This window comes from Patagioenas fasciata, chromosome 1 (genome assembly GCF_037038585.1).
Source record: "Patagioenas fasciata isolate bPatFas1 chromosome 1, bPatFas1.hap1, whole genome shotgun sequence".
NCBI classification, from domain to species: domain Eukaryota; kingdom Metazoa; phylum Chordata; class Aves; order Columbiformes; family Columbidae; genus Patagioenas; species Patagioenas fasciata.
In genome coordinates, this window is record NC_092520.1 from 73924157 (window position 1) to 73948769 (window position 24613).

Consider the following 24613-nt stretch of genomic DNA (forward strand, 5'->3'; position numbering starts at 1 on the left):
CTGCTAATACCTGCAGCATACGATTGGGGAGTTTTCCTACCCATTAAAAGGTCTGTGGAAGCTCGGAGTAAATGAGACTGACAGTTGGAGGGCTTTCAAAAATTGTATTTACAAATAAAAATTTTAAAAAGCTGTCCCTGAAGTATATCCACTATATTTTCACATTAAGGTTTATGTAGAAAAACCTTCCACATATAAAACAGTGCATACTTCTTAAAAAAAATCTTAGTGGAGACAGGCACAGTTCCTGCCATCCCAGTATACTGTTACACCAGGGCTCACTAGCACTGGCAAAAGTTTCTTTAAGGAACACTCCTGTGAAACCAGGAAATGCAAGACCACATCAGAGAGAGAAACCAGACCTCTAGTTTCTTTTTGTCCACACTGCTGGAAAAGCTCGGCAGCTCAGACGCTTCCACACGCAGGTTCCAGCAAGGCAGCCAGCCTACAGTCCTGACTTCAGAGGTGAATGGTCAGTTCATAAAGAGATTAAGTGACTGGCTGGGGATCATTCAGGAAATAAAGAAATTAATAAATAATCTGTGACAGAGCATAAACATATCATTCTCAAATTTCAGTGCCAACACTCCAGTCAACAGCCACTGCTTCACAAGAAACCAACAACCACCACCTGCAGGGACAAGGTATGAGAAAGATGCTTCATGTGACAGATGTCCATTTTACACTTTAACAGTCAAGAATGGGCTACTCAGGCGTTAACAGCTGGCAAGAATCTAACTAAAATGCTCATCAGGTATCAGGGGTACTATGGAGATCTGCTTTTTACAGAACTTTTGTCCTCAGCAGTTTTATGAGCTGTAATCAAAATCCATGTTTTGAGAAACAATGAGGGACTCAAATATTCAGCTTTCTGGGCTGTTTCTCTACTTAAGTCATTAAGATTTTTCTTCTCTCTAGAGAGGAGACAGGCTCCTTTAATGATAGAAATCAAAGTAGGAATGCATTTTGCATAAAGGTCTTTAATACAGGTTTGTTTAATAACTAACTGTGACAAACCTACCAAGATTTTCCTCTACGTTACATTCCTGAGTTTACTCTCACTCATCAGAGCAACAGAGCACCTTGTTGCCCATAACTGCAACACCCAAAAGGCTTAACCAAAGGAATTATTTCCACCATTGTACAGACAGATGTCTTGCCAAAAAAAAAGTCAAAGTGCCTTGAGGAAGAGTCATGAGATTTCATTTATGTTTGCAAAGCAGGATGTTAGCTCCACTTCCCAGATGTGGGAATTAAGGAGAAGCAAGTTGCCAGTGGCAGTGCAGATCTACAAATTCAGTGACTTGGTCTCCCTTGTCCCAATTCAGGCAATACACGTATTGCTTCTCCTAGGGACACTTTCCTCTCAAAGCTACTTGAACCAAAATAGAAACAAAAAGCTTAGAGGCAATCCCCAAGCAACAGAAGAGTGGAAGCTCAAGGCTCGGCTTGGGATCTGTTTCATTCTTTCAGCCAGTTGCATGACTGAATTGGGACATGTCCTCTCCTCTGTGGGCAGAAAAAGCTGAGGAAAAGAACTAATTAGATAAGGTGCCATTTCAGCAGCTTTGAACAATTTGTTTTCAACTTTTAAATCCAGATCTGTAGTGAAAAAAAAATTTAAAAAAAATAACAACTTAAGGACCCTTTGAAAAGGGCCACTGCGTGTTTAAAATGTGATTACAGTAAGAACTCAAATCAAAGCTCCAGATTAAGCACCAGTTATGATGAATTTTCAGCCACAAAGCACAAAAGAATCACAAGTACTACTAAATACAACTACAAGAATTTAATACTAATCCTAGCAAATATGACAGAGAGTGAGCATGCACACGCTTTATGTCTCCTAGGCAGCACTATGTTACTACACAGCTAATGCAAGATAAATAATCTTCCAACATATTTAAATCAGATAAAATCATAAGGCACCAAGACCTCCTCAGTTACATTGATCTTCTACAACTCATTACTTTACAAAATACAGTATTTGAAAATTGCACTTCATTAGGAAGCAGAAAGTAGCAGGGAAGACATCAGACTGAAAAAAATGTTACAACTGTTTGCAAAATTATGGATTGGAATAAAACAGTTCATGAAAGTTACTTTTAACCTAACAGCACTTTAATTAATGGAATGTAACAGCTGTGTTACCAGGACCTGCCAGGCCCAGCACACTATGAACCACCAGCCCTGCTACTGGGGATGTTACATTCTCTTCCCTTTGCTTTTGGCCCGCTTCCCAATTCAACCATTCCACCATTAAAAGCTTATTAGGCAATACACCAGACTGCCTTCAAAGCAAATCAAGAACTACCTTCCTCGTCTCAACCTCTATATGCATTTTCTTTTTAATATCCTTCCAATCATTAAAAATAATTAATGTGGAACAACAACTTTTTTTTTGAGACAAATACAGAAACTGCCGTGACTGATCAGCTAATGATCCACCTAATCCGGTAATGTATTTCTAGAAGTAACCAGTACCAGATGCTTAAAGTAGCACTAAATACAAGTAACAATTTCATGTCATGCTCATTTTTGACATTTTAAAATGCAAATTTGTTTCACAGAATAATTAAATTATCTGATTCCTCATTGCCAAGTGTTAAAGGTCCTGTCCCAAAACGCCAGAGTATCACGATCAGGTTTGACCCTGAGCAAAGTACTTTTTGAATTCCAGAAGAGGAAAAAATGGGTCTCAGAGATGGGCCCTCCTGCAATGTATTTCAGTTGAAGTTCTCGCTAATCTTTGATTCAGAAAACGTTGCAAAACACAGTGCAGTAGGAATCTGGCAGATGTCCTTCTCAAGAAGTGCGCTTATTCCCTGAAGAACAAGGTTTATCTGTCTCTTCTCCTTTTCTACTTAGAAATAACACTACTCCAGACATTCTTACTATGCAACATAAATGCACCGTTTCTAGACCGCCCAAAAGTTTGGCCATAGTGATAATCTGTAGCTATTAATCTCCCAGCCTCACTGTGTACTGCACAAAAAAAGAATTTCCAGTTATTTTTGTATTTGTACTCTGGAGGACCTAGAAGTAAGTTGCAGAAGGACGGAGAGTCTCCTGAGAGACCCACACTGGGTCACGATAGAGGAGAAGGGGAGCTCAGAAGCTATCCAGGTTAACCATGAAAGGGGTAAGGGAAAGAAACAGACTGAGGAAACAGAGGAGCATGTGAGGAAATTATGAAAGAATACAGTTCATAGTGATAGAATTCAATATTTTCCATAATTTCTCGTTTCTCTCGGCATTGTATTAGAGGATAACCTAAAGAAGTTTGAAGGGCAGCTTTACAGATATTTACGGAGAACTCTATCAACACGGTAGCACTTGTGACAATCCTTACAAACAATATTCATTTGAAAATACTAAAAGGGTGAAGACAAAAGATATCACCACTGCTTTACTGGAGAACCAAAATCATCATTTTGCTAGCACAAGAAAAATTATGCATACAGACAGTAAATCTAGGGGACCTTGAAACAAAAACAGCCAAGCGTTTGATGCGACTGAGAATAGGAACCTAAAGAAAGACTCAAAGGAGGTGAAAGGTTCAAAGGCCTAATCCCAGGTGCAACTTTCTGAACAATTCTGAACAAGGCAAGACCACACTTGTGAATGACAGACAGGGACTTAAGACAAAAAATGGTGAAAAACTGTACAAAAAAAAACGATTTCTGGGAATGCTTGCATAGGAACAGACGGGAAGAGTCACATTTAAAATTCAGATGCAAACACCCATACAGAAATTCAAGTCAAAGATCACAGCCAGGCTACAGAAAGTATCCAGCAATTTGTCTGTACAGTTTGTGCAATTTGAGAAGTGAATTTGAAGAATAAAGAAAGACTAAAAAGAAAAGACCAATACCTCTGACACAGTTATACTGAACTCAAACTGATGGCTGTATATCTACAAAGAAACCCAGAAAAGCCTAGGATTCTGTCTTTCTTTGTTCTTGCATTAAGAGAAAGCTTAAAAAGAAATACCCAGGTTGTTTGTCTTCCTTTTCTTTCTTTTGAGACATTCACTATTTTGTACACCTTTAGCACATTCACTTTGATTTTTTTTTTTTACACTTGAGAATATTACTGTCTATCACTCTGGCTAGGAGAATGTTTCTATGGCTATAATAATTTTCATTTACGTTTGCTTATTTCTTGAGTGTGAAAAAAACTAAACATGATATTTTATTTGAGTCTGTAACTCTGGATTATATGATGGCATTCAGTATTATAATTCAAACCATTCATATGCTTACTACATTACTTTTCTTTTCTTTTCCTGGTTATCTCTACTGAACACTGTATATGGGGCTTTTCACACACAGTTACAGAGAGGAAGTGGTTAAAATTCTGCCTTGTAGTGTGCATTAGCCCATAATTATAAACAATAATTACAATCTACTATTGGACTGTCAATTAACTTAACCCTCAAGGTTAAAACTCTCCAGAGATCCTCTATAATCTGCTCCAGTCTTTAATAAATTTATATTCCGCTTCCTGTGGAAGGTTTGCCAACTCACTGTCCTAGATCAATAGTAAATATAGTGTAAGCTCTATCACTTATTTTCAACTTAACAAAAGACTATTAGATACTCCTACATTCTTCACCTTGACTCTTTACAGAGCCACTACCTTGCCTTTCTCCTTATGCTCTGATTTGAAAAGGGCAGATACAGTTAAGTTAGATTATTTAGGGCTGCATTTTAAAAAATTTTTTCTAAAATGTTCTCAAAAACTTCTGGTAACAAAGGTTCCATTATACCCCCAGATATCAGGTCAATGATATACAGGATGTTTCAAAACTATAGACCCAATTTCACAATGGCACCACGTTACAATTACACAAAAATTTACAAGTGGTTTAATGCGTTATCAAGTTTTCGTAACATTTTTATAAATGTTCTATGTTCCCTCCACCTGCTGTATGGACAACATCAAGACGATAGCTGAATTCATATATACTGATTTCAAACTGGGTCCATCTTTTTTAAACACCCTATACTTTGAAGTTTTCCTTAATTATTAGATTAAATCTTCTTTCATCTGAATTAGTAAATATGCACATATTTTCCAAATTTACATTGAGAAAGCTGTATATCCCTGTTTCCTCCATCTCAGGTCAAAAAAATGAAACCCTTTAAGTTTCCATCAATTTTTAATTGACTACATCTCTTATTCTTTTTGCTCACAGTTGACTCTGTTATTTTTGAAAAAGAGTGCCCAGAAGCTAGACATAGAGCACAAGTTGGGTTCTGACCTGCACAGAGCAGAACTAGTTACTGAAAAAAGAAAACAAAAACAACCCAAATAAACTGTGTCCAACATTGTGAACATTAATTGTGCTCATGATATATCACTATTTCAAACATTTCTCTACAGGTTTCTCACCGATAACCTGTCAGTTGTTCTCTATTTTGTATTTGTGCACTTATATTCCCTCCTCCGTGGTAGTGCTCTGCAGTTATTCACATTCAGTTTCATTTTCTTCACATGGCTTCATTTCTGCAGTTCATCAGGAATGTTCTGAATTTTAACCATGTCCTCCAAAACTGCAGTAGGTGCTTGGTACCATCTGCAAACACTGCAAGCATGCTCCGTACTTCCCCATTCGAGTCATTAATGACAACATCAACAAAAACTGGCCCAAGGATGGGTGGTGAGACTTCACTTGCAAAGCTCTTTTAATTTGATGTGCTCATGTCTAGTCTAATGTTCAGGAAAACATTTAAGGCTATGCAGATGCTTATGCTGCACAGATCTAAACATACAAATAAGTTCATTAAAGGAAAATTTTGGTTTCCTAACAGCAAGGGATGAAGGCACTGATATTCAAGTGAATTACACTATCTGATTCAGTTTTACTCTCCTTTATGGAAAGCATACTTAGAGAATTCAGAGATCAGAAAAGCATATTTTCCTTCGAAAAAGACACACTGGTAAACGTCCATCATATCATCACTATCTAAGTAGCTTAAATGAAATTATAGACTCTTGATTCATCGGTTTCCTTGGTATGAAAGAAGTTTCACTAGCCTGAAATGCTCTGGACCACTCCTAGAATTAACTTTTCTTTAACCGTTTAAGAATGAAAATCCCAAAATAAAGTAAAAAACACTCATTCCTAATGTTTGGGGTTTGTCTTTGTTTTTTTTATGTCAACGTCATCATCCCTGCATAGAGCTGATTTTCAGCAACAGGAGCACCACTAATATAAGTCCACTGAACACAATTTGGAAACACTCTCCAGTGGTAGAAGGATACTCAGAAGCTTCAGCAAGGATTGGCTGTGCCACTTAATCTGTTGTGGTTTTTTGCTCTGAAGTATACTTCCTCCTATTCCTTCCAGTATCAAACTGTCAGAAAGGATTTCCAGATTCAGTTCACCTCCTCTACTACCCTAATCAATTCCAATGTAAAATATATTTTTCATACTTCGGAAAAATAAACGTCACTTCCCCACTAGCCACTGAAACCCAAAGTCGGTCTAAGTTGGGAAGCCAATGCCAAGCTGCTAAAACTTTATGCAGCAAATAATCAAGAAACAACATAGGCTTGGTTTCACAAACATACAGCCCAAGCAAGGAATATCCATCATTACAACTACGGCAAAGAATTTAAAACACAGATGGAAGCAGATGGAATACTGTTCTCCTGCAAGCTAGATTTTTTTATCCAAAAAATTGTGATAAGGTGGGAAAGTAGGTTGCTTTCATTTTAATCACTTTTTCCTAGCTTCTCTGAAGAGAAAAGAAACCACAAGCACATAGACCAAAACCCCAGCACCACCAGATACTACCAAACACATCAACACCCTGCATATAATATATTCTAGGAAAACATAAGAAACAAAGTGCATCTAAATCTTCCATAAATTTGTCTTCTGCCTGGGCAAATCTGCCTGAAAAAAAACACCGACATCTGAAAGTATAGTGCTTAACTAGGTAGTTTTCATGATTGCAGCACTAAGATTGCCATATTGCATGTGGGAATATCTAGAGGTCACATCTCAAATGATCCCCTGTCCTTCTCATAAGCATCTGCAAAGATCTGTGTTCCTCCCACGTTTTTTTTTTTTTTTTCATTTTGAGATTCTATCTTCAAATAGTTCATCCTGTTTAAGTCTATCAAGGCTATCACTGATGTCCTTTGTACTCAGCTTTGTAGATGAGAAACAAAGAAAAGTTCTGCCTATGATTAAGTGAAGTCCACAGCATCTGCATTTCACCTATTGTGCATACTTATCACAGACAGAAGATATGCTTTCAGAGTACTTATAAGATAACTGCCTTCCTCATTTTTTTCTCAAGTGTGAGCAAACAGCTTTCTGAAAACCTTGGTTTGTTTCTAGGTTTCCTGAAACTAAAAATAATTAGTTACTCAAACATACGTCTAAAAACCCAGGGTGAAGAAAAAGTATTCCACAGTTTGTTTACAATTTTAAAAAATCTTATCTAATGAATACAAATCATCTTGATAAAGAACAATCATATAGATAGCTAGTCCTGAGAATTATGGCAGATTTGCACCTCTTTTATCCTGCCCTTCTTTGCTTTTCCAGCTTATTTCCTTTCCTAACCACATATATGTAACCATACTTAGTACATTTGTCCTGGTTTTGCTAAAAACAAGACCAGTTTCTCCTTTAGTGAATTTTCCTCTCAGCTAAGTGCCTAAGTAACTGTACTTTTCTGAATTTTTTGCCTGCATGTTTTTCTCAGACATTGTGCTTGATGCTGATATCGCCAAGGTCAAGACCAATGGAATGCAGAAGAAGCCTCATGTTTAGATTTATTGCTATGACAGCCAAGAATTCCATACATCCCATAATTGAGAGGGGTGTGTTTGAGGAGGGGCGGACAGAACAGGTGACTAAAACTGACCAACTGAGTATACCATCCTGTAATCATCATACCCCCTATATAAGAGAGAGATCACGAGGGTCTAGCTTCTCTTTCAACCATGGCCAGCATCTAAAGAGGACCCCCTCTGTATGCCTGTGACCTTAGGCCCAAGGCCCTGCAATCCCTGCATCCTGTTTCTGGTTTGCTGTGAAGTCCTGCCCATGAATTCCGGGTGCCTGCTCTGCAGCTGCTGGAGCCATGCCAGCTCCACACACCCAGCTCCGCCACTGCTGGAGTGACATCAACTCCATGTTGGGCATTTAAGATTGGTTTTGTATATTTTGTATATTTTCTCTATTAGTAGCATGAGTAAAACCCTTTAAAACCTTCCAACTTGAAGTCTAAGTCTCCCTTCTTTCTTATCTTCCTTATCATCTTTCCAATCTAAAGGAGAGGGTGGAGGGAAGGTGAGGGGGTAACAGAGAGCATCTGCCACAGTTCATTGTTGCCTTGCCTTAAACCTTGACAACACTACAGAGGTCAATTGGACATTTTCACAGTGAGGCTTATTTCTCTTCCAAAGAGCAACCAGGATATCTCTTGACCAGGAACAGCTCTTCAGTTGTTTGTAGTCAGACATACAATTTACTAAAATGCAAGATTTTAGTCCTTCTCTCCCCACTCTCTCTTGTGAAGTATCACAGAATCACAGAATCGTTGGAGTTGGAAGAGACCTCTAGAAATCACCTAGTCCAACCCGCCTGCTAAAGCATGTTCACCCAGGGCAGATTGCACAGGAATGTGTCCAGGTAGGTTTTGAATGTCTCCAGAGGAGACACCACAACCTCTCTGGGCAGCCTGTTCCAGTGCTCTGGCACCCTCCAAGTAAAGTTTCTCCTCATGTTTAGACGGAACTTCCTGTGCTTCAGTCATTGCCCGTTGCCCTTCATCCTATCATTGGACACCACTGAAAGGAGTCTGGTTCCATCCTCTTGATACCCATCCTTGAGATATTGATAAGCGTTAAGATCCCCTCTCAGCCTTCTCTTCTCCAGGCTGAACAGACCCAGCTCTCTCAGTCTCTCCGCATAAGAAAGATGCTGCAGACCCCTGAGATCCTCCATAAGTAAACCCTGTTTCTGTACCTGGTTGAGACTGACCTACTATCCTTTATTTTATTTTTGTCAAAGTTAGGTTAGTCTCTGGAGCAAGGAACTACTCTCTCAATCCAGATTTTTCTGTGTTCACATAAATAAGGAAATTAGATTTTTACAGTTACCTGTCATGCAGCACTCTGTTGATCAATATAACAGTCTATGCATTTCTAAAGCAGTCCAGTAGGTCTTAAGACAGGACCTCTCTCTAAGATTTAGCATCTACTCAAAACAGGTCTAAAACCACATTGCCACAGAACATCTTTTCCACTCGGAAAGAACCCATTTCTGCTGCTTTTGTTTTCTATGAGACTTCAATTTTAGTGGAAGAATAATGTGGAAGACAGCAGTGTAACTTACTGGTTTTTTATTACAAAAGAAGGACAAAGGTTTAACTTACCAGCATTGTTAGTACAAAATCTCCAACTTAACACATATTAGGAGAAGAAATCTTCCTGGGTACCCAGTCTCACATCCTGGAGCCCTCAAGATCACAGACACTTCCTTACCTCTAGGCAGGTCTTTCAGTTTGCATCAGGATCAGTGAAATCCTGACTAGCAGTCATGCTTTCCAAGTTCAGAGCACAGTTCTAGCCCCTAATTTGGTTTTGTAAAACTCTGATGTTATGTGAACCCACGTGTCAGCTTGTGAGTGCAGAAAAGGAGGGCAGGATTTCACCTCTCAAGCTCTGTGCTGTAACCTACGTACCACTTCTTACTTCAGCCATTATAGCCTGATCACCACTATTTTCGTCATTTTTATTCCCTGCTCATTTTTCAAAGGAATTAAGTAAAAACCACATCAAAGAAACTTTAAACCAGTCATGAAATACCAAATTCTAATTCCTGCAGAAAACGTGACTAAACTGTTACACATAAATACATTAAAGTTAATCCCACCCAGTGATCTACAAGGTGCAATTTCTGCCAACAAAACAGTCGAGTCATAACTGTCCTCAGGGCATTAAACTGAATCTCATCCATTTACAATTTTGGCTTCTGAGTACTACTGCCAATACCTCCAGATCTAATAACATGAGGGGAATTACAAAAAGAGAATGTCTAAATGATTGCCACTGTGACCTTGTATCTGAATTATCAGAAGCTCCAAGCACAAGAAGCAAGTGGATTATAGAAACACAGATCCATACCAAAACTACCCAATTATTAAGCAATCAAACCCTACAATCTTAATCAACACACTGAAAAGCTGTGCTTACTAGTTACCATACTCCTGGACTGAAAACTGGACTCAGAAGAAGAGGAGGAGGCTAAAAGACACTGAAAGTGTGGCAGATTCTAAAGGCATCAAACCACATCATGTCTCCCTGACACATCCCTGCTCAGAACAAGTCTGCATGGAATAGCATCAGGTTGCTCTTGCATTCTTTCAGCTCCCAATCAAGAGGAATTTGACTGTTCTTACAAACCCTCTTCAGAGTTAGAACACAACCACCTGGCCGCTGCCAACTTTCCAACCAGCCAGGGACGGGCTTCATCACCACTGGGAGGAGCCGTTAGAGAATGAGGTAAAGCTGTCTAGTCCAGAGCACTGAGCTGCATCGCCTTCCATGGCCTTCCCAACTGGTTTCCCAACTCTGATCCTCCACAGAAGACATTATGCTGACACCAGACTGATCAAGTAGCCATTGCTTTACTTCTTTAAGACAGGTGTATGATACGCGTTCCTCGAAGGCCAGCGATACCACCCCTCCAGCATCACCAGTACCCTCGACAGCTAAATTTAAACTGCTTGTAACTCCCCCGACACTGTTTATCGGGCCCTGGGGTCCCTCTGCAGCCTGGAAAACACTTTGGGCACTCTCGCCAACAGGACTCATCACGTGTGTGCCATGTCCTGCTGCAGGTGGTCGGGCTGTGCTGCAGTGGCTGCCTGGCAACAGATGTTTCTGTGTGCCTGTCAGGAGAGGGTCACCTAGGCCAGAGATAAAACCAACTGCGATTTTCCACTGCTTTGTCACTGGATAGGAACCTTATGAACCCTCTGCGGTAATCAAAGGCAGTTCCTAAGAAAAGACTCTGTCTGAGAATTAACCAGTGTAAACTAAAGACTAGATCCAGCCTTTTAACAGCAAGGTAAACTTGCTGAAAAGCCTCTTAGCTTACAGCTGTGGTCAAAGTAAACTATCTTCCAGGACAGAAAAACAGAAGATTTTTCCTTCTAAGAATCAGTTATGCAAGAAACTCTGGAGGAAAAAGAAACACTGGGAAAAGGACTGGAAAGCAAAATTCAAATAACGAATTCAGTCAAATGTTTCTGCAGAAATAGAGACTAAAGCTCTGTATAAGCTCAAGCATTTAAGTGAAACTTCATGTAATTGTACATGTGTAATGAGCAGATTATATTCATGGTAATTAGATAATCAAGTTCAAAGCTTCAGCAGCGCATAAGAAATGGCAAAAAGGTTTATTTTTAGATACTCAATACTGAAAATTTGTGGAGCACAAATCTACAAGGCATAAGAGGCTCTGCTGCTTTGACCCACATAAATTCCTCTCCATGCCTCTGCCAAACCATCTTCTCACACTGATGACCACACAGGATTTCCTTTTCTCTCCAGCTGCTGTGATTCCACTTACGTTCTCCCCATCAGAAACAGCAGGGTGGACAGTGTTAGCTAGAAGCACTGCTGCTGGGGGTAAGCAAGCTGCTTATTTTTTAGATCACACAGTTTCCTATGTGCAATTTTGCCAAAAGGGCAGCTCACTAGTTGCTATAGCACCTACTTCAGAGATATAGGAGATGTTGCTGGCATAACCAGAATGTCTCAGGTATCACTGAACAGCCGTTAAAAGGGAGACAAGATGAGCGGGGCCTCCCCTCTCTGTCACGGATCACTGAGCCCAAATAGGTCAGCCCTTTCTTCCACAAACTTTCTGCCTACAGATGTACAATCCCATGGGGCCAACCTGCTTCGCTGCCATGTCTCTGCTCTCTAATCCCTAAAACCAGGCTTCTCCCTTCTCATCTGCCTATTTCAGACCAGCAGCTAGGAGAAGATTCAGGTCTTCTCCTGAGCAGATTGTTTGGTCCCCCCAAACCCCTTCAGCATTCTATTCCTGACTGCAAAACACTCTGGATGGGGAAGGAAGAATGGTGACCTTTCTGTAGAGACAGCCTGCCACTGGATGCTCAAAGCTTTAAAAACTTTATATCTATAGGAGGCAAAGGCTATGTTCCTTCAAATTTAAAAAAGGCAGTTTAATCATGAGAGTAATTTCAGAATTAAGACATACAAAAACTGCTGCAAAGCTGATGCACAGCTCTACTCTGTTGTGCATGGTTCTTACAACTGTGACGATGTGAAGTGCTTTATAAAAAGACCAAGTGTACAAAAAGAGATGCCACTCAGTGATATTTTTGTTGTTACTCACAAAAACAGGCTGAAGAAGAATACAAGAAAGACTAAGTAAGACAGAAGAGGACAAGCTAAGAAAGCAAAATCCTCTCCCTTGCGACACTCCTGGCCTATTGGGCTGATGTTGGAGAATTCCTGCAGCCCTTGTGAAGAAGGGCTCACATCTTGCCTCACACCGCAGACTGGAACCAGTCCAGTTGCAATATGAAGCCACACCAGTGCTCTCAGCCAAAGAAGGAGACCATGGCCCAGCCACAGCAACTCTTCCATCCCTAAGCCCAACTCCCCATCAGAAGTCAGACTTCCAGAAAGTTTTACAAGACCACCTCTGTCTCATGATCTCTTTAAGAGATGCAGCACCTGTGTGGCTTTTGAAATATTCAGAGTAACATCGGGGAGAACAGCCAGGAACAACAGAGCTTAATCAGGTAAAAGCATGTTTTCATCATCCTTGATCTTAATTTAAAAATTATAAAACACTTTACTGACTTATGGAAGAAAATTCAATTTTCATTTCTTCATTCTATTGAGGGTAGTAACCAAAGCTGTATGTATGGAGAACGCTCAAAAAAGGTATACCTCCAAATTTTGGTTGCTGTTTGGCAGCTGTGGTCTGCCTTTCCATCCCTCTGTGGTGGGAAAAGAAGGACTACATATTGAATATTAAGCTCAACTTTAGTCCAGACTTTCTAGTACTCACATTGCAAAGCTGGATGTGCACTTATATTTTCCCTTTATCTATACCCATACCTCTTTCTCCCTCTCTCTCACCACCTCCATCTCTCTCAGACACTCAGACTCCCAGAGAGGAGTGCAAACAGGGCCAGAATTCATTCTTCGATGAGTTGGAAAAAATTCTGAATTCAAGAAAAAAGAAAGTAACAGACAGGGCACTATGAAATCTACAGAAATGAAGAACATTAAAAGTAGGAAGGAACAACCTGAGCTCACTAAGAGTCTGAGCCCCCATATGTAATAGAAGTTACATCTTAAGTATAAGAAAGGACAGTTCAAGACATCCACTTTGCTATTTTCACAATCAAATTAAAGCCGTTGACAATCCTGCCATAGAAAAGTTTGTCCTCTGCAAACATATAGCTGGGTAAGATCATAGCCCTAGTTGCTTCCCATATTTCTGTAAAAGGAACATCACACTGTCTTTGCTGCATGGCAGACTTATCAGTAGCAGATACCATGCAAGGCCTCAGAGAGGTAAGAGGCAGATTATCAGCAGTGAGTGTGAGACTCTTTCTTGTGAAAGCCTTTTTTTTTTTTTTTTTTGGGCAAGCTCTCCAGACATCTCACTTGAGGTGTGAAAGGACTGGAAACTGCTACGGTCACTTTTGCTGTTTCCATTTCAGCTATCCTTAGAGAAGTGATTAAAACACTGGAGCATGTTCTACATCTTACTAAGAAAAATCTCACTGCTCTCACTTGGCAATATTTATTCTGCACTCAAAAATACTGTTGCAGTGCCAGAGCCAAAATATTTTACTGTACTCACTTCTCCTACACATGGTCCTGTAGCTAAGTACAGGACACAAAAGTGAGATTACTTTCGTATGGTAACAGTTGGGCATGAAACATCTCCAATACTCATATGGTGAGCTCACGGGACATTCTCCAGCACAGAAAGGTCTTTGGCTCACTTCCATAGAGTAAGCCTTTTCTACTTTCAAACCCCACAAGACTCGTATCAGCACAAATCTCCTTTTGTGTGTAGTTTTAACATAATGTGTTACTGCGAGTACTGTGAGTGAAAGGCCCTGCAATATGGGTGTCCTGCTTTCACTCTGCCATGAGGATGCTAAATCTCTGTTACATGAGTGTGGTGGGTAGACAGGAGCAAGGACATGGCAGCTGTCACAGTCAGATTCATCAAATATCATATTTATTCTTATCTCTCTTCTTTATTTTTTCCACCTCTCACTTCTTATTTGGAAATTAACAAGTATCCACATGGAAAACACTTAACCCACTATTTATAGAACTGAACTGCAGAAATACTAAAGTTGTATGAAAGACAATGTATTTGCATACTTTTGCATGTACTACGAAATATATCCTATGCTCTTGCAGCCTCATTTTCTCCAGAAAGGCCACAGGAATGATCATGGATACAATGAAGCATACGTTGCTTTCACCTCCACTATCTGCATTGCTTACCTTCATTAACTGCATGAGGCTTAATAATGCAACAAGTACAGTTTGTGAATTTTGCACTGTTGACTGGTCCGCGACCTCCACTGGAGGGAAAGAACAACTCCAGCTCCTGAAAACAATTGTAATTGAATAAATTTTAGTTTGATCTAGCTGCATACATCAAATTTTATCACAAGTAACCACATCTGTAGTAGCTGTAGTCACAGAAGATAAATGTTAATTATAGATTTTTGAGCCACCAATACATTTTCCCTGTAATATTCTCTCAAATATAACTTTCCTTCTCTGACATCATTGCTACTGCCATAAAAACATGATTTGAATATTTCTTGCAATGTCTTTCTTTTTACTTCCACTACACAAATTGTTTCGATCCAAACCATTCAAAATGCTGCTGCCACAAGCATTTGGTAGAGGTGTTCCCAGATTTCTGAATTCTATATCTCTTTCCTCAGTATCTTTCTCAAATCCATTCCCATATACACATATTTTATCTTCCCTCTTTCCACATCACCTTTTCTACTATATGAGCCAAAATGCAACTACCATCCATTTCTCAGTATGTTTTGTTTCTATATGCAAAACTGACCTCCATTCCAGTTGTTTACAACTTTTTTTTCCTTTTGTATTAAAGAACTAAACTTTCTCTAAAATTGTTGACTTACTCCTCATGCCTTACTGACCCTATTTTTTTTTTTCTTTACTGAATTGAACCTGGTGAGCTCAATTGCTCTGACTACTGGGATGAATCAAAAGAACCTCTTTGCCTTCAATCACTTCCTTTCTTGCCACCATCACTATTCAGGCATCATATAGCTTGGGCCTTAGACCATTCCGGGGTGAGCTTGACAGCCAGGTTCCTTGTCTCAGTGATATTTTTTCACTGTTGACTGCAAGCTTTATGCTTTTTCCATACCATTTATTCACATATATTACACAATCTGCCAATAAACATTAGTCAAATGCTCGAAACACAGATTCCATTTCAGACCTATTGGTCAAATTCATTAAGAGAACTGATGAATTTCTATGAAGGGAAATAATAACCTGGAGATAGCACTACTGAATTTTATTTTTTCCTGTGTAACAGTAGCAGTGCCATTTCCTGGAATTGTCTCATTTAATTTACTAGCTAAATTCACATGGAATAAACTTAGCTGTCTCCCAGTCTTTAGCTCATGTCACTCTGACGATTCCTGTAATCCTTACTTGAACAATTATACAATTCAAACTAAGGGGTCTTTCAACAGAAGGGAATCCATGGTTTTTGTTTTCTTCCTAGCAAATGATCCACATTTTAAGTGGGCATATCTGAGACAAAAGGCTTTGTTTCCTACAGCCTTCTACTGATTAAACGCTGAGTGCTTCAAAGACTTAGTCCCACCCTGTTAACTAATGTTTACTCTAAAAGAAGCAGTCATGAAAAGGCAGCCAAACATTAAAAATATTTAACACCTTGTTTTATCCATTAAAAATTTTAACAGTAACTAAATAATGCTGAAGGACAAGGATAAAGAAATGCCAAACTAAAGCCAAGTGGAACCTTGAAAAGGAAATTATTTTCCTTCCCCTTCATTCCTGATCTAAAGACATTCCAAAATTTGGCCTGCAGAGAGACACCAGCCTAGAGTACACCAGAGGCATACTTTCACGTGGCATTTAGCCTCCAAAAGAACAACTCAGTCTTCCACTGTAACTGTTCAGTTTACAATGCATTCATTAGATGTGGTTGGGATTTTGAGTTTCCTTCAGAAGAGTTCTTTCAGGTCTCTTTATCTTATATTTCTTTCTTTTCAGCAAAGCTTCTGCAAGGTACAGCCAACTAGTTTCCATGGCAACTGCTATTCAGCCATATACTACTGGGCCTACTAAATTAAAATAGGCAGAGGAGTACTAAATTCACAATTTTTGTTGATTTACTGAAGACTGGTATCAGTAAGACCGCAAAAGATGCAGACACCTGAAAAAGTTCAGCAAAATAATCCCATGATCATAAATATATTGCATTTGAATGGGGCCTTCAAAACGCATTTCAAAAATAATGAACTGTAAAAAGAACAACAAACTTAAACCGAAGCACATACTTATGCTTCTAGTAAAAAATGTATGCTAATAGATGCTCTTTCCTACACTTTTGGTTTAAAAGCTGGCACAGTTGTCATGACAGTACACAGAAACAAAGAGAAACTTCCACCCTTACATATGAAGACATCTAGCTATTTAACCAGAACTACAAAGACTTTTCTGACTAAAATTCTTCTTCACCAGAAAAGATCAGCTTCACCCAAACACTTTCTGACTATGCACCATCTTCATCAAGTCTGCCAGCAGAAAAAGCGTACAATTTCTTGTCAAAACCAGGGGCACATGGAGAAGATCCAGCAGCCCAGGCACGGTACAGATAAGCGAGATGAGTGCTTGACCAGGAGAAAACCACCCATGCTTTGCAGATACACTATGCAGCCTAACAACCAGCCAGAAGAAAAGGCTGACCAGCTCTGCCCTCACCACCAGGAAATAATCTTTACGTATATTTTCCTGTATACAGTACTCGGCAGCTTATGGTCTACAGCTAAGATACCACAGTGCAATACCAATCAGCCACTGTATAGCAGCATATCTACCCCACAACAACACACACAAATAATCGCCTCAGTTCTGTAGAAATGCTGGTAATACCTATCACCCAATCTCAGGGCTTTTTCTTAACCCTAAGGAATGACATACTGCAAACAAAGCAAGCAAGAAGCTAACTCCTCAATGCCAGGTTCATTGTATTACTTGTCAAAACACAAAGCAATACAAAGCGGCCTGCTTTCATAATTATTCATTCTGAACAATGACAGCAGAGGAAAGCAGTCTGCAGGCAAAGGACTGGTAAGGACTGTGGAGGAGAACAGGTAAGAGAAACACAGGAGGGCACAAAAGGATTTAATTGTTTCATGCCTTTCTTGTTATGACCAACATTGGTAGGCTATAGGTAGATTATGCAGACTACACAATTAACTCAATGTTTGTGATGTACAAAAGACATTAAAAATGACCAGGCATGCTCTCCTGATCACAGTGCCTATTGTGGCAGAGATAAATGAGATTTCTGTTTCCAGACAGTTGATTTTTCCATGCTTAAAAGGATCCGCAAAGAATATCTAAACTAGTTCTGAAGCCAGGTGGGGGAAAAAAAATGAGGAATTCCTGATGCAGCAGTTATCAGGTAACATAAAAACACACTTCAGTCAAATAACACAGTCAAAAACTTACTTGAGCAGCTGAAGCAACTGAATCTGGGCCATGAGCTGCATTTCTTAGACCATCATGTCCATAGTTCGCTCTAATGCTGTCTGGTGCATCAGTCTTAGCCACTGCAGAGTTTGCTGGCCCCAATAACGTTTTCCATTTACAAATTGCATCATCTCCTAAGATTTCCATAGCAACAATGGGACCACTTGTTATAAACTCCAGAAGCTCACTGCAAAATGGAAACAGCACATGGTGATCCAAGTTACAAATTAAAACCAACAAAAACATATGATCTAGTGGAAATGCTCAGAACCCAAATGGGCAAGGCTTTGAGCAACCTGATCTATCTTGGAAGTTGGCTCAGCTTTGAGGAAGAGGTTGGGCTAGGTCATGTGCACACAGTTCCTTATGGTTGTAGAAAAAGAACCAGATAATACAAACTCACTCAAGCTACTATGTAGTATGCTAGATTCCAAATGAATTTTTTTTAAAGATCAGTACTGGCTACAGTGAAAGAGACCCTGCCAATCATTCATCTGACAGGAACAATTCCTAAGCACGTCTCTTCTGCACAGTGGGATTTCAGGATCTTCATGCATGTCCTGTGTGTGTTCCCCACTGACACAACTTCAGCACTGCTGTCAGGACAGATTGCTCCACTGCCCTGTGGACCTCTCTCATGGATTTTGCCCAGACAAAATCCAAATTAGGAGAGAAGGGAGAAGCAATATTGGAAAGTTTGTAGGGGAGAGGAGACTTAATCACAATGTAAGTTATCACATTCTGGCATAAGCAGAAGTCAACTGATTTTAATGAGATGAATCCAAGTAAGGAGAAAACATTATCAGGAGTAGCCTGACTCCTGTCCTGACCACCTCACTCACATGGAAAACAATCACCCAAACTGTAATTCTAATTCTATATCTTCACAAAACATGCATACCAACAAGCCTGACTTCTCATTGTGTGATCAGGACAGAACCAACAAAGGAGAAAGTTGACTCAACGCTTTTTGTACTACTTCCTAAAAAAAAGAGCTTTACACAATTGTAACTATGTAACTATGAAAAGTTACATAAACATAAAGAAACTACACAGGGAAAAGTTATTGGAACTCAGATTCTGTTGGTCAGAAACTACTTACTTAGGACACAGGTAAATGGCTTAGAAATTCATACCAAAGGAAAAAGCAATTTCTACAACACTGCTTCCTATGCAGGGTAATGCTGAATATTAAATATTTTTTTAATTAAACTATTTATATTAAAACCATTATTTTCCAAACAATTGCTATTTTTCCCTACTATTCACTAGACTTTCACTGACCAGTGAACTTGCAAGTTAAATCCAAATTTAAAGACAAGTAATACAAGTCTAGATATAAACAAGTCAGAGATTTTACATTTCACTGCCTTAAAGGTTCTTGTTCTACTAGATTTGCAAAGCTTTATAACTATTTGTTTCTAATTTAGAGAAAAATCCTACATGGAAGGTGTAGCCAATAGGACTGTAGGATATGAGACAGGCACATCATGGTGGACAAAGGCTACAGTTCCTCAGATAATTACCAGTAGTGTAGATAGACATCTGTGAAACAACACTGCAGGTAAAATTCTTTCTTATTTATCAAGATATTCAAGCAGGCTTATTCAGCAAAGAAAAGGCAATTCTAGATCTTCCTCTCATCTCCAAAGTGGTCAGAGTAGCCTGGGGCCATGTCTCTCTGAAGGGCTTGAGTTTGGACCCACAATAAATCAGTTGCTGTTGCAGGAGAGCAGCTGGCAGATCCTAACACTCAAGCACTTCATAATAGTACTGAAAACAGGTCTTTTGACCAAGCCAGTGCAAACCCAGGTTCCAACCTGTCTGAAAAACACAAGGCAGAGCTGCACTCTCTTCCTAAAAGAGGCAGACCCCCAAATCCAGAGGGAAGAAAAGAAAGTTGTTTGTTGGCACTTTCAGGCAAAGTAGAAAAGACACAATTTCTGGATCATAAGCGTCAATCTGGTCAGTTATGGAAAGACTAAGGTTTTTCATACCAGGTGGAGGAATCTAGCACCACGGAAGTTTGACATTTTGTCCAAGAGCAGCAGTACAGTAAACAGCTGCTCCATTCACTATCCTTTAAGTTATTTATGATCTGGGGTACTTGCTACCAAATGAATTCTTGCAGCTAAGTTTTCCCCCATTACTTGCAGGCTCCATCCTGCTCCTGAAGATGCTCCTTCCATTGGCTTTGAAGTTTTGCCTTGCCAGGAACATTTTCACTTCTGAGAGACCAAAGACATTCCCCTGATATCACCAGGTTGTAAAGAGTGTGACTTAAAACCCTGCATAGCTGAAATAAGGATCTACCCCTGGAGGAAGATAAACAAAGTTCATACTTTGCAAATGGCTGATTTTCAATGGTGCTGCAATACCCAATACAGTAAAAGAATCCTGTGCATTCAACAAATAAGCTTAATACATGTCAAGCTGAAATTGATATACCTACTTATAATAAGGTTTTGATTGATGGTCTACGTAGAAATCAACTGCTTCTTTTCTGGAAGAGTAAAAAAATACAGATATACATATGTAGATACACACACACACACACACATATATATATATATAAAACTTCCTGAAAATCACAAACTATCGTTCATCAACATGTTTCTACAGGTATTGTCTTTGCAAGCTGGACAGCTTGTGGGGTATTCATGTCCAATAACAGAAACTACATTTAACGTTCTGTCATTTTTGTTGTGGCTACAGGTATAGATTGTAGCTGGTTCTGCCTTGTGCTCCTGTTCTAGGAAGTAATTACTGAAACCTGTAGCATGGATTTTCAGGGTCATTGATGGTCCCCACATTCTCAGGTTGAGACATAAATGCAGCAGTCACCTTCTTGCCAAGCCATTCACTGCTATGTTGTTTTCATCCTTCATCTCAGTTTGTCTATGTTGGTTAATGAAGTTTGGTTTTAAAAAATAAATAAACAATTTATCTGCTTCACTGGAACCTATTTCCTTATCAAGGGTAGTGTTTGCTTCCACTGGTGAACAACAGAATATTGCATAACCTGGTTTCTATTCAGTATCCTCAAATGTTACAAGTCACCACAGACAGCACAATGCCATTCAGATTAAAACCTGCTTTCTCCCATGCTTTCCCACTTGAAAACTCGATTTGGTCTTGCACTTCCTCTCAGGGAACAGAGCAGTTACTACACACTGCTTTCTCCCAAAGCAATGCGGTTTCTGTAATGAGGAGGTCTCCTTACATTGCCAGGCAAATAAGGGCCACCAGGCATACAAAGTATGCCTGTACCACAGCTGTTACTTAGCCTTTTCTCAGGTACCAGCAGCAAAAAGACACCTTTTTCAGGCAGGGGGTGTCTCTCTCCAAGCTCTGCATTGCCACAGCCACGTGGTTAGCAGCACTGGGCTCGGCTACACAGCTACACAAGTTTCATGGACGATGGTGCAGACCCACCATCCAGCCACTGGTGGGCTTTTCACCTCACCAGCCGCTGCACACCACCTAGCCAACCTACCCTCTTCCCTGCTTTTTTTCTCCAGCTGCTTCTTATGTGTGACTCTTGCTTACTGCAGTGCTTTCTATGCATGGCAACAGCTAGAAAAATCCACAGGCATTTTCAAGTCCAGCTCTGTTATTTTGCAGCTTCAAAATTTGACTTCAGAAGTGTAGGCTTGGTCTTGGCATGCTCCAAACCCTGGTGTGTACCACTTTCTGAAGGTGGAATTTGTGGAGAAGGATAAGCTCTTCAGGAGCAACCAATATTGCTCATCCCTAGTCCGGGCACAAAGTTCATAATCAAAGTAGAGCTGTAGGAAGACTAAAAGATTCCCACTTGAAAAATTGTTTTTATATGCAGTCTTCTGATTTTTTCTGATCTCCATGATTTTGCTCACTTTTTGCAGTCCTCTTTACTGAAAGAAATTACCTGCATGTTTGTCAAATAACAGATACCAAGTCTGAACAAAGGCACGGTTCTGTCATCTGTAATATAACTTTTCACATCTCTCTCCCATTTGCAGTCCAGACTTAAGACCAATATTGCCAGAGAAAAGAAATAACCTCAAGAAGAACCTAAGAATTTAATTTTCCTAACCTTGACAAATATGTGAATAGTCACAGCTTTCTGCAGCCTTTTTATCAAAATGACCACCTGCTCACTGGAACTGAGTAATTCCTGGTTTGTTGCTTTCAATTCAGTGTAAGCATGAGCCATTCAAAGTTCAAAAGATTATCATTAAGCATACAGCTAATATGTTTTCCTTCCATTTCATAACTAAGGTAAAAACATGATTTTAAAATGATGTTACTCACAGCAAGCTCACCGTACCTTCAAACCTACACTCTGCAAATTGCCTACAGTTTTTGCTTACAATTTCATTATTTCACCAGAAAATCCTCTTCTTAACTAATTCACCAAATAATTTTGGAAAGCAAATACAAAAAAGGTATGCAAACAGGTTAAGTTTAATCGTTTTGGAACATGATGAAATATTTGAGGGATATACTTCTAAAACAAATTGAGCTCTGCTACTCAGTTAAGAATTCCTATTGCAATAAATATAAAACTGCAGTTGTGCTCTATAACTTAGTTCCTTTTTCATTTCATCTCTCTCATTAGTTCTCTGCTTTTAAAGAATGAAAAACAGTGTTCACCTGGGAATAACAGACTGAACTGACATATGATCAAATGAAAATACTAGAGAGCTGACCTACCTAAGCAGGTGCCTGCCCTTACTTTCATATCGTGGCTACAATTTTTACAGAAGACAGGAATCTACTTAACAGTGATTGCCAGACAAATGCCAGTAATAATCCCTTTAAAGAAAGCAGTAGATGATGGTGCTGGTTTGAATGAGCATCCTGCAGAGATCTAACGGCAGAAGACTTTGGCAAAACCACAGTTCTATAGTTTTAAAATGTCACAGTCCCAAGAAACAGAGCATATAGTATGCAGAGAAACCAGAAATACTCAAGACATTATTTTACACGCATCCAGTATCACAGTCCAATTTTGTACTTATTAATAATTATTTTCAACTACACAAGACAAGCAGGAATTTTGATAGTAATGGGCAATAAAAGTTCAAGTCTCAAAATTTCTTGCCTTCAGTGTAAGTCAACTCTAAAACATGTAACTTGGCTCAACAATTCTTCAAAATCTCAGACACTGAAACAAAGAACCACCCCAACTAACACCTCAGGATCAAATCTCTCAGACTGCAGGAGAGCAAACATAAAAAAAAAAAGCTGTCTTGAAAAACACTGTGAATTGGAAATCAGCATTAGAAACCTGATTGAACTCACAATCTGAAGTCATCTGAGGAAGGATTTGGGACCAGTATCATCAAACATTGCAGCAGGTAAATGCAGAGACAAGAGGAAGAAGTCACATAGCTGTTTTATCAGTATTACAGAAAGCCAAAAAGGTTTCGAGGGAAGGTAAATTTGTTCCTGACCTCACACAGAAACTATAGGAACACACAAAAACGGTACTACATAAGACAGCTTCTCTTTTCAAATACACACTGTGTATGAACAAGTTTGGCAAAGCAGCAACAGAGAAATAGTGCAGTAACTTTGGGAAGTCTTCCAGGGTAAATTAATTATGTTTTCTTTCATCTGCAGCATGCCCATTTTTAAAATCTTGTGGTTCAATGAGATAAGTGGAGAACAGCAAAGGCTGAGGTGGATTAGGCAGATGCATGAGTAAAATCTGTCCAACCCTGCAACAACATCAGAAGATCACTTGCTTTGCTTGTGACTTACAGTCATTAAAAAGCAAACAATTTTTGGTTCTGAAAGCACAAATTAAGATAATGGGTTTATTGAGAGCAAAACCCCCCAATTACTTTAAGGACAACACTGTTATACTCAGCAATATGTTTTTTAGCAGAAAGCCATGAGGTGAGGACATTCAGACATGTCAGTAGTAAACACTGCTGAATTGCTAAAGCTATGGTAGTCACCTTGGATTCCTATAGAAACATGACACATCTAATCATCCATAATCATTTGCACAGAACTTTAAAATACTTAGCTTAATTCTCTACATGCTTTCAGAAACCTACATGATTATGAAACAGATGAGTCTTCCCTCTATTACTCACTGGAATGGATTTGATGTGTCTAACACCACAGGATAGCTTTAGAGAACATTCTTAACTGCAAAAATACTCAGACACAGGAGAGCTAACCTTAAAAATTCCTTACCTTGAAAGCACCATCATTTTGGCCTTAGTTATTGTAAATCCTGCATTAATAATGATATCAATTAATTCTCCAATCTTGGGCACTGCATCAGGTTTAATCAAAGCCAGTGTTCTGGGGGAAAGAAAAGAAAAAAAGTAGAGAGATGCAGCCAACACTACTTTCCTTAGAGCATTTGGTGTGCATGTTGTGTTTATATTTGGACAAAAATCCATCACATCAAAGACAGAAATCCTGCCACAGCCAAACATCATAGTTCCAGTGTCTCATCAATTTCCACGCTGTTCTTGAACGCCTGCACAAGACATTCTGATAAAAAAAAAGAGTTCTGCACATTACAATTTCCTCAGCTTTCTAACCCAAGTCAGCTCCCAGTAGTCCCCCAGTCGTTATTATTTACTGGCTTCTCCCTTCACTCTCAAACAATTTGACCAAACAATTTGTCCTAGTTAGCTAGTGTATATCTACAGCTCCTCACTTACAGCTCTGGGTTACAACACAACTGATTTGTTAATGTCTCCCTGTGCTTGCTCAGCTCTCTTTTTTCCTAATGTTAGTCATTATATTCATAAAAATGAAGCTGTTAAAATTTAAA

General features: G+C 39.3%; 2 protein-coding genes across 4 annotated transcripts in view; one reads left to right on the plus strand and one right to left on the minus strand.

Moving 5' to 3' along the window:
* ATP1B1 (ATPase Na+/K+ transporting subunit beta 1) overlaps window positions 1–24613 on the plus strand; it is a 408664-nt gene that overhangs the window by 59784 nt on the left and 324267 nt on the right. The gene's annotated exons all lie outside the window — the stretch shown is intronic.
* The window catches only part of NME7 (NME/NM23 family member 7), a 95573-nt gene that overhangs the window by 44672 nt on the left and 26288 nt on the right, over window positions 1–24613 (minus strand). For 2 of the 3 annotated variants that reach the window (XM_065829293.2, XM_071809007.1), the window contains exons 4-7: window positions 24022–24132; window positions 20282–20332; window positions 17809–18016; window positions 14551–14656 (exon numbers count right to left, since the gene is read on the minus strand). In XM_065829293.2, the coding sequence (XP_065685365.2) occupies window positions 14551–14656; window positions 17809–18016; window positions 20282–20332; window positions 24022–24132 (476 nt within the window). The remainder of the gene's footprint in view (window positions 1–14550; window positions 14657–17808; window positions 18017–20281; window positions 20333–24021; window positions 24133–24613) is intronic. The other variant, XM_071809012.1, reaches the window with a different exon arrangement.